This window comes from Embiotoca jacksoni, unplaced genomic scaffold (assembly GCF_022577435.1).
Source record: "Embiotoca jacksoni isolate LCO1_2020_lvr unplaced genomic scaffold, fEmbJac1.0.p SCAF_12, whole genome shotgun sequence".
Classification (NCBI taxonomy): domain Eukaryota; kingdom Metazoa; phylum Chordata; class Actinopteri; family Embiotocidae; genus Embiotoca; species Embiotoca jacksoni.
The window spans coordinates 18822003-18833511 of NW_027185252.1; the positions used below are offsets into that span (position 1 = coordinate 18822003).

Below are 11509 nucleotides of genomic sequence, written 5' to 3' on the forward strand. Positions count from 1 at the left end.
CTGATGATATTCTTGGTTGGTATTCTTACTCTTGAACTATTATTCTGCAAAAGTACATACTGTACTTTATTTGAACATCCTCAAGATGTTTTGCAGTGTTAATATGGCTGCAGATGAAAGGACTTATAGTTTCACTGTTAAATTCTTCCAGTTTGCAATGTGGAAGACTTATTTATGGACATGCAGTGACATTATGTGACAACATCTTGTACCAATATAAGGTATCTGGAAGTCAGTAAAGTTTTTCCACAAGGTATTTTGGTGCTTTTAGGTAAAATCTCTCCTTCTCATTAGTTTTCTGGCAGTTCATCTGAAAATAATCCCGTCATTAATGAGAAAATAAGGCGCAAAAAGTTTGCTCCTCCCAGCTCGTCCAACTATGGTCACTTCTGCCTACAAATCACTCCGAACTAGCAAGATGGCTTCATAACTACTGCTCACAAACCAGTGGGTGACGTCACTGTTGGTTGCCACTTGCATGCGACAAAGGTCTCCAAGAATCATAAAAGCGTAGTATCGGGTAGATTGTATGCATCTTAACCATAGGCTATGGGACTCCCCTCCAAAATTACATTTTTACAGGAACTTGAATGCAGCAAATACTTTAGCATTTTGAATTAAATGTCATGTTTTACCAAATGTTTTGTAATATTTCAAACATGTAAGGTTTGTTTTTTCACATGTAATTTTACTTGTAATTAGACTGTCAACAGCATGAAGTTGTTTGCTACTTTTTTGAAGTAGTTTATTTTTTGCACAATGTGCAAAAAATGTGAAAGAGGGTTGACTGTGTTTGAAGTCCATAACAGGCCACCACAGTGGAGTCTGGTCCTGACTACTGAACACTATTTTGAGTCTACAATTGCTGATATTCCACTTAAAATCACATTTCCTATGAAAGGAACAATTTGGGAAAAACTTATATGCTGAGATTTAGATGAGAAAGTGGATACGACTCTCATGTTGTGCATTAAGCCAGACTTAAAGGCGATTAGCGTAGCTTAGGTTAGTACGAATTATGGTAGAGGGAGCCTAATGAGCCAATTTAACAACCAAAATCCTTGTAAATATTGGAGAATTTCTAACTGACACCCACATTTAAATTTACTCTGAGAGCAGAACAAGCTGTGATAATATGTAAAGAGGTTTCTTGGTTTCACAAAGCATTGCACAGCTTCTCAGGCCAACATGAGCGAAGTAAAGTCGTAATTTTCTCCACAGCAGATGAGAAAAAGGGAAACGTGAGTAAGGGAAACCCATAACTGGAAGCCATACAGAAGCTCTCCAGCCCCTGCGGTGTGGTACGTAATAACACACCACCACCATCTTCCCTTATGCACCGCGCACCACTTTACTCACTCCACCTCCAACATATTAGCAGCAGCCGTATCCACATGGCTTTCTGAGCATGTGTGCGAGAGAAAGAGGAGCAAGAAATGCAGTGATCAGACAGTGACTCACAGCTGCTGGTTGCAGAGTATTTTTGGATAGAGAAGGGTGTGGCAGTGAGGGAAACCAGTATAGGACTATGGTATGCTGAGTGGGTATGTTTTCTGAAAATGGTTCGCTGGAGATTTTTGGTTTAATTTCTTGGTTGTTAAAAGTTCACGGACTTAATCTTAGCATGTGTATTAACAGCTTTTCTCTGTCTGTCTGTGATGTTAAACTCAGCTTGGGAAGTGTTTGGTTTACGTGTTTATGTTTGTCGTGTGTGTGTGTGTGTGTGTGTGTGTGTGTGTGTGTGTGTGTGTGTGTGTGTGTGTGTGTGTGTGTGTGTGTGTGTGCGTGTGTGTGTGTGTGTGTGTGTGTGTGTGTGTGTGTGTGTGTGCGTGTTAGCATGCGCACGTGTTCTGATGGGTAGCTAATCCTGAAACATGGCCCAGCCTTGCTTCTGGCGGTGGTATGCAATGAATCTGACCCACTCCCAACATCCTCCACATCTCATCCCTCCTGTTCTGTAGTGCAGCCTGCTCTGAGTCAGACACACACACACACACACACACACACACACACACACACACACACACACACTTTACTTTTACTTCTCTCCAACAAAAGCATATTCATACGCAGCTTCACATATGCATGCATACTCTCAAGGACAAGGTCTTGTGCTCATTGAATTAATCGCGTTCCAATTATCAAATGCCCCCCATCACGCGCTCTCTCTCTCTCCCTCTCTCAGTGAGTCTCTCCCTCCTCTCTGTGTGGGTGGGGGTGGTTGTCAGCTGATTAGATAATGCAAATACATTATTTATAACACTTTGCTCGTTCTCAGCGCTTTATGGGATTGCCTAGCAACCAGGGAAATATATTCTACTGAACAAGACCTATGATAACCAGAGAGGGAGAAGAAGACAAGTGTGTGTGAGTGTGAGAGAGAGAGGGGAAGAAAAAATCAGGGGGGCAAACAGAGAGACGATTGGGAGTTGGCTGGTGCCTCCGTTGCTATGTATGGCTCATCTGGGCTCACTTATTTTTTCCTTTTTCTTTGACACCTCTCGTTTTTTTCTTCTCCATCTCTCTCTCTCTCTCTCTCTCTCTCTCTCTCTCTCGTCATTGTTCCCGGTTTAGCTCATTCTCGCTCACACTGCCTTCCTGCCTCGCTTTCTTCCTTTTCCTCTCCTCCAGTATCAGCCCTTTCTTTCATTCTTCTTCTTTCCTGGTGCTATCTCTCCCGTGTGTGTGTGTGTGTGTGTGTGTGTGTGTGTGTGTGTGTGTGTGTGTGTGTGTGTGTGTGTGTGTGTGTGTGTGTGTGTGTGTGTGTGTGTGTGTGTGTGTGTGTGTGTGTGTCATGTTGACTTTTATTATTATTATTATATATTTATATATGTGATGTAATCTGTGGAAAGGTGAGGTGAGAATGTATTTGAAGGAATTGACTATAGCTGCACTGCATGCTACTTATTTTCTCACACACAGACACACACACACACACACACACACACACACACACACACACACACACAACAGACATAAGTACACAGATGTACACGTACTATTTGCCATGCAGACATGCCATCCAAGTGCATATTGTGCTAGCGATGTGCTAAGATGTAAGGCAAGATATCATACTATAATGAAAAAACAAAACATACTGCAGCGTAGATAGTGTGCTCAATGGAAAGCCTCTTTAATCTCGATATAATGGGTCAATGGGTCAGTCACAGTACCTTCTTGTGGCAGTCCTACATTTTCCAAAGATGTCAAATATGTCAGGGCGAATATTACGAGGTCTAAAGTAAATGCACAAAAATCCATGTGTATTCTTTATATATCTAGTATTTCCATTTGATGGAATTTTGAAGCCCTAAAAAACATGGTTTAAATATTTCACTTAAAATATTATATAATAATTATCATATTCGGTCAATGATGAATTAGAACATGTATATTATACATAATACTGTCAGAAAATTGAAATAAAGTAAGTTTTACAATATCATAGACACTTAAAAGACACATTTTAGGGGAAATGTGCTTATTCCTTCTCTTGCTAAATAAAAGGATTAACAGCTCGTGTGGTATCAATCATCTCACTTAAATCTGGGCATCAAAACATACTTTCCAAAATGAACTATTACTGTTGAGGAAAATGAAAGAGGACACTCTATATTAAGGGGATAATGAGAAAGTAAAGTTTGACCCTACTCGACCGAGCTAAATAAAGCAGCCTTGGCTCATCTCGCTTCTCCCTGGCTGCCCAGACGTAACCGTTGATGGGATTAAAAGTTCAGGTAAAGGCGCTCCACTTGGTTCAGTGGCAGGGCATTAGGCCACTGGGTTACACTGTGTGTATATTTGTAGTGGATGTGAGCCCACAGGGGTTCAGCAGATGGTTATTGGGTGACATAACAAGGCCTAAGGCTGTCAAATTGCATTGTTACGGACTATATGGAGCTGAACCGTGCTACACACACATAACCATCTCTCGACTGAAACTACATAACTACTTCTAACCTTAAACTAAACCATTTATAACATTATTCTTATTCTCTGGTTTGTCTGGTCAGTCTTCAGCTCTGTAGGCAGCATGGCTGACAACAGCAGATTGCATGACTAAATTTAGAGTTCAGCTGTCTCGTCACTGTCTACAAGACTTTGATTTCTTTGCTGTTTTTTTTTACTGGGAAATGATCCATATGATCGTCGATCATTGGTATGTAACTCACAGTCTGCTCAGCATCTGGTTAGTTCAGTTTGGAGACAAGTCTTGTTGCAGTTGTTGATAACCTGCACCTTTTCATCTGTGTGCAGCTTTTCTCTTGAGCTGGATTACGTCCTTGTTTTTATATCCAAACAATGATTGAAGGAAAAGTTTGAAATCTCACTTTTGACAGAAAAAGTTTTAGGTAATAAAGAAGTTTTCCTATCAATATTATTCCTGTAAATAAATCCCTGTTGTGGCCGCCTGGCTACTGCTGGTTCATTAGAATATTACAAAGTACTCTTTTTGTCTTTGCACAGTATGAAATATGAATACCAGCTGACACCAAAGAACAAAAACTAATTTCCCCAATGCTAATCAATTCCTTAATCAAATCAAATCAAATCAAATCAAATCAAATCAAATCAAATCAAATCAAATCAAATCAAATGTTGGGTGTGTTTCGTTTGTGACATTCAGGAAGCCTTTTTTTCCGCCTCAATCTAGCTGATGAAAATACACATAATTAAAAGTTGTGTATTGTTTGCAGCGTTTCAAAAGTTTGCTTGACTTTGGCCTGAAAGATGGATGAAAACACCACTGCCCACTCGCTCAGTTTGGCTCAGCTCAGTTCAGTTGTGCTTAAATGGCACAATTAGAAACAAATCTGCACTGCCAAGCTCGATGGGATCAGCTGAGGTAAAACTGGAGACAGATGGCTGGGAGTAATTAAAGAGAAACCAATAGATACTGGTTTTATCAGTATAATGCCAGAAATATTCGATGGCGATCGAAATGTTCTTGAATCTGTTCACCCTCCCACTCCCTCGTCCGTTTCCTGTATGGCTGCATGTATATCAAACTTGTATCCGAAGTGCTTAACAATTTGCCTCTCGCACACCAACAAGCTACATTGGCTTAATCATCAGAGACTCTTTAACATGTGGAGATTGACGTACCAACCCTTTGATTAGTGGATGCCCCATGTCTGATCTTCTCTTCTCTTACGAAATGAAAATATTTCTCCTATTGTCTGGAAATGTCTTTTTTTTTTTTTTTTTTTTTACCTTTCTCTGACTTCATTTCTTGTTTGCCTCCAGCTTAAGAGAAAAGTTATTTTGTAAAATGTATGCTTACTTTCTTTCCAAGAACATTAACTTCAATCTCGTTTTGCATTAAATACCAAACTGGATGTTGTTAGCGTAGCTTAGCATAAATAATGGTTTAACTTGGCTCTGTCCAAACAAAAAAGAAACACCTAAAAATCCCTCTAAGGCTGGCTGATATGAATAGATCAAGCTTTTCCCTTCCACAAGCAGAAATTGAAAGGTTTCAGGTTGTGATTATTGGGAAAGCTAGCCACAGTAACTTTATCTAAATCTCGTCGCAGTAAAAAGTCTGGTTATCGCAGAAAGTATCACAATCATGGAGAACTAGAAGCTTAGTGACATACTTAAAGGGCTCGTTGGTGACCTCCTGTAACTGGAAGGTAAGTTGTGAGACATGTCAGCACTAATGAGTATCAATGACTTTTTTATCTTGGGCCTGTCAGTTTCCATTTTGATCTCAGGAATCAACATCAATCCTTTAACTAAAGAGTTTTGTTGAAGAAGGAAGCAAGTCAACTGCTGTGGATGTTGTATCTATGGTAAATGATCTGTACTTATAGCGCTTTTTTACCCAACCTTTAGCTGCTTACATAGCGCTTTGCAAAAGATACAAGATTCTTGCCTGCCATCAGGAAAAACGGGGGTCAGGGTCTTGCTCAAGGACATTTCAGGATGAGGACAGGAGGGACAAGAGATTGATCAACAAACCTTGCAATTAGTTGGCAACCCACTGCGATCTGTACCATCGTTGCCCCATTGTAATGTTCTCAGCACCCTCAACTTGTAGATTACTGGGGCACATAGCTTCCCCTACTTTGGACTTTCCAGCACTCCACTCCCACAAAGATCATTGCTGTAGTTTGACAGTTGCAAATTGGTCAATTCTGCAAAGTTGAAAAGTTGAACTTGTGTCTCCCAAGTAAGGCTTAATGCAAGGTTTTCATTGGAATGAAACATTTTGCAGTTATTAAATAATGTTTTGAATGATCCTGGTCCTTGAAGGGATAGTTGTTTTTTTAAGAAGGGCTGTAGAGTTGGAGTTGCTGGTCGACGGCTGCCTCCATCAGTTCGTTTTTTGTGTGACTATTAACACATTCAGAGCCCAACTAACACCAACGTCACATGATAAACTGTTTGTCAAGAAATTAGTTCACCACATAATTTCCCCTAAATCACAAACTGTCATCTTTTCCACCTACGCTCAGAGATGAAACAAAAACGATACATCATGTGAATTAGACAGCTTTAGAGGATAGAGCTTATATGGTCACTTTGAACAGAGCCATGTGGTTTCCCCCTGTTAACCTTGGCAAACCACAACCCATTTCAAGCTCAGTATTTAATGCAGAAATATGAGATGTTTCTATATTATATACAGTCGTGTTTATTTGATTGTACTGCTGACCTAGAAGCATCAGCTTTTCCATGGTTACCAGCATAACTGACACTGGGCGCAGATGGACGGGTGCGAGTGTTGGTGTGCGTGTCGGTCCAGTAGCCGACTGTTTATGCCAGGAAATGTTGGAACAATGTAACCCCAGTGAGTCCAGAGACAAGAGCACAGACAGTGAGATGTGGAAACTAGTGGACAAACCAGCAGCAGGAAACACATCACAAACCTCTGTGCATGTCCTGCGACAGGTTTTTCTCCATACCAAAGAGAGTTTCGTTGTTCCTGTGTTTTCCTCACTGCTGCTATGCCAAAAAGGAGAATGAAGGAAGGAAGAGGGAGAGAGAGAGTGTGTGTGTGTGTGTGTATGTATGTGTGTGTGTGTGTGTGTGTGTGTGTGTACTCTTATTGAAAGTTGCATCAGAGCCCCTACACAGCTATGTGAATTTCAGACCAATTAATCTGGAGCTTGTGAGCAGAGACAGCAGAACAAGACTTGTCTGTCTGACCTCAGGCCAACTTAGTGTGTGTGTTTGTGTGTGCGTGTAACAGATAGCCAAAGTAAGGGGAGGGGATAATATTGCACAAGAGTGGCTGCCTGTGTTCACCTTGAGTGTGCATGTGACTCTGTAGCTTTGCGTGTGTGTGTGTGTGTGTGTGTGTGTGTGTGTGTGTGTGTGTGTGTGTGTGTGTGTGTGTGTGTGTGTGTGTGTGTGCGCACGCGCGCGCGCGTTTGTGCGGCTGTAGATGTTGTTTGTGTGCGAGACAGATTTGACTCCATGCTGTTGGTCAGTTGCGTGACGCCCTTTTCTGCTGAATTCTCAAACACACCCCAACTGAGCTGATCTCCGCAGAGGCACACACGCTTGACCTTTAACATGGTGACAACAGATATCGTCCATAATATTCATCTCTTTCTCACATATACTCTTTCTTTCACACAGACACACCCAGACATCAGCCTTAACAACCATTTTTTCAGTTTATATATCCGTACATCCTTACATGCTTCTCGCACCGTATATATGGTCATAGAGTGTAGGACCAGTGAGTGTGGAGATTGCGTGTACACTCACAACTCTTCCTGGCAGAGCCTCAGGCAGTAGTCAGCCGGCACGCCACTGCAAATGAGCACTTTGTAATAACATGTTCTGCAAAAGAACACACCAACGTCTTTTATTCTTTTGGCCAATTTAACACCAACTGGGCAAAATTAGCATTTGCATGATTAGTAGTTTTAAGTTCAGTCTGGAAGTAATTCAAATTTGGAGAAGTTTGGAACATTTGAAACTTAAGACAGGTCATGAAAGAGAGTAACATATATAAGTAGAGTGAAGTAGAAGGAGGGTTGATACCAGCGTGGTCTCTTTGCTTTTACTAAAAAAAAACTGCGTCGGCCGACCTCTACTAAATGTCCCTCCTGCATGGTGACACCAGAGCTGTCCAATATGCCTGTTGCATCTTTGCTAACATTAGCCAGGTACATTCAGGAATCACCTGATTTTGTTCTGAGATGGAGATTAAATAAATTCTTCACTTAGAGAACAGGACGACTGGAATGCATCATCAGAGCTCATGCTACACTAGCTAAGCTAAGCTGCGTACAAATCACCAGGCTATGGGCTGGCTGCTTTTAAGCCAAAATGTTCAAATATTTCTCTGTAATTCTTACCTTGTCACTTGTGGATATAAAAGTTTTGTAGTTTCTTGAAGGAGCTGAAAAGATGAATGAATTAGTAATTAGTAAAGTAATGATTTTTTATTTTTTATAAAGTCATTGATTACATTTTTCAGCTAACTTGCACAGCACTGATGAGAGTGATGTAGGATGCTTTCACCTTGTTTGATCCAAACCTTTGTACCTTTCAGTTTGGTCCAAACCAAAATTGTAGGTGAGAGAGGAGCCTCGGATCACAGTCTGGACCAAAGGACCAAAGTTTGATCTAACCGAAAGAGGTGGTCTTAGTCTGGATCAAACTGAACTCTGGTTTGGTTTGTTTGCAGTGTGAAAACAGAAATTGGATGGGTTTGGACTTTCAGATCAAGCAGGCTATACAAAGCTAAGGAAGGCTGACATCACCTGTTAAAAAATAGAAGAAGAAAAAGAAGCAGAAGAGAAACAAAATTAGCCACATTTAGAGAGGAGACAAAGTATTTAATAGTAATTCGGTGCGACTGTCAAAGTAATTATACATTGCCAACTAAATTAATCTGTTCATTCACTTTTAATCATCGTCAACGCATTAATGTCAGACAGCTACAAATCTATAAGGTCAAGTATAGGCAGACGCAACCCACGAAAGTAATGATTACAGGACTACAGAAAAAAACTATGTTTTACAATAAAAAATATATTTGTATCTTTGTAGCACGGGGTCTATCGGTTATTGTAACAATTACGGTACTCACCAAGTTTATTTGCTGAGATCTAGGAACTCGTAAACATTGTAATAATAACTAGGTCCAATAGGGGAACACTAAGTCACACAGATTTTGACCAATAAAAAAAGAGCCATTTGATGGATTAATTGTCTCTGCTGGATTTAAATCGCTGTAAATTGAGTGTCACTCTGCATTTACATTACTCGAACCAAAACCAGTCAAACTAGACATGTTTCTCATCGCCTGAAGGCAGAAAAAACACGGTTTACCAATATAAAAAAAACGAGGACACACTTTGGCAAATCATCAGCAGTAATGTAAAGTGCACATCATTTGCATGTGCTTGAAGGGTTCTTTCCAGCAGTGTCTCCTATGACCCTAAACACGGCATCAGCTTTCAGCACTGCTGTGTGTGTGTGTGTGTGTGTGTGTGTGTGTGTGTGTGTGTGTGTGTGTGTGTGTGTGTGTGTGTGTGTGTGTGTGTGTGTGTGTGACTCCGAACATTCTGCAGCATCTTTCTGCCGAGGGTTGCTCCTAATATCATCATTTGTGGATTTTCTCCCATCAGTTGAATGTGACTCTTCCTGCTGCTGTTTTGTTTTTTGGTCCACAAGACAGTCGGCATTATAATCCAAGATTGGGATGTTTTTGCAAAAAGCCACCATCTGCTGATTTGAATTCATCAGGCCATAAAAATGTTTTAACTATACATATTTAGGATGAAATAAAATGTTAGGGACAAGCTACAATAGTTAAATGAAATAACACCATTCTTTATTGTCACAGGTCAACTTTTATCCTGTAATTTACCTGAGATGTGAGGTTAATTCAGTTTTAACTTGAATTATTCTGCATGTAGGTTTCCTCTAAAAACCAAAAATGAAATGACACTTTGCTCCACTTAAATCTCTGCTTCTTTTATTTAAACAAAATCTGATTTTTCCTTCGATGAATATTTTGATTGAAATTAATTTGAACATGACTCCAAAAAACGGACAATAATGCACATATGTACTAATTCAGAACCATTTTTTCTGCATCTCTCCATCAATCTGTAAATCCAGGGCCGTCTGCTGGTGAAAACCGGGCGTGTCCACCTCGGCGAGAAGGTCCTGCGTGATGCGGTTCAGGTCCACAGCACCTCCCATGAGGCGTGGAGCGGCCTGGGCGAAGCCCTGCAGTCTCGGGACTCCAGCCAGGCCCCCGACTGCTTCTTGACAGCTCTGGAGCTGGAGGCCTCCTGCCCCATCCGACCGTTCACCATCATCCCCAGGGAGCTCTGAGAGGCCTGGAGGAGTGGGGTGGTATTTGGGTTAGCTAATATGAAGTATATGAAGCTAATGAACCAATGAAATATAATGCACTAATTTGTGAGATTTAGAAGGCCTGTAGGTCGATTTTGTTACCTTTGAGTCGACTTAGCTGTTTAGCCCCAGCTTTTGGTTTTTTGGTGAGCTAAGCTCACAGTCTCCTGGATATAGCTTCTTGTTCAACTAACAAATGCGTGTGAGTGGAATCAAGTTACTCTTTCCCTTTAGGAATTTATTCAAATGTACAAGAGTGGATCAAGAGTTTAGAGACAGTTCTTGTTGTGCACAACAGAGCACAGCATAGTAATGTGCATGGTTCAGGGGCAAGCTATAACATTTGTGAATAAGTATTGCCAGTTACGGTGTTTGGTCAACATCGGCTCCTGTGTTACTTAGATTTTTGTGACTCACAATCCAATTATGTGTCAAACTCGGAAATCAGCAAAGGAGACGCATTAAATGCTACGGAAAGTCTAAGGCAATGAAGCAATGAACCGGGCGACGTGTTCTATGTCTCATTTACGTTTCAAGAGGGGCAGAACATTACTGTCCAGGACGGAAGAAGGTGTGTCTGGTCAGGAGCCAGTACATTTTTCTTTGACATTCTTAGGGTTGTGCGCCATGAATTCGTCCCCCCGGACCAGACTGACCACACCGAGTTCTAATGTGACGTTCTAAAGGCATCTGAGGGAAAACATTTGGCACAAACAACCTGAACTGTGCCATGATGTTATTTGGGTTCTCCAACGTAACAACACACCCACTCAAGATGCTTTTAAAATGTGTGTCTTGCCAGCAACAACACAGTTGCGGATTGTGCAACTTTTTTCTATTTGCGAAAATATTCGCCACAAAATTCGATGTAGTCTCTGCTCAAGTTTTAGGTCCACTGTGAAATTGCAAATGATCACGTACTAGTGGTCACAAAAACGTGTTCAACTCAGGTGATGATTTTGATGAAGCGACGTAAATTGGAAAACTTACTCAAGCTGCCCTCTGCCCCGTGCCTGCCACAGTACTACTTACTGTTCTCGTGCAACAGGAGCAGTCTCTGAACCTTTGGATCCACCATTGTGTTTTCAACAACAAGGCATGCAACAAATGTATCTTTCACTTTCAGTGGCAACATTCTCATTCTCAGTGACTTTCATTGTCATCCTTGCAATTATCA

General features: G+C 41.0%; 1 protein-coding gene across 1 annotated transcript in view; it reads left to right on the forward strand.

The window, feature by feature from the left end:
• Nucleotides 1–11509, forward strand: part of ttc7a (tetratricopeptide repeat domain 7A) — a 59457-nt gene that overhangs the window by 45265 nt on the left and 2683 nt on the right. Inside the window, exon 20 of the mRNA XM_069145269.1 lies at nucleotides 10093–11509. This exon is cut by the window's right edge and continues 2683 nt beyond it. Coding sequence (XP_069001370.1) covers nucleotides 10093–10311 — 219 coding nt within the window. The 3' untranslated portion in view covers nucleotides 10312–11509. The remainder of the gene's footprint in view (nucleotides 1–10092) is intronic.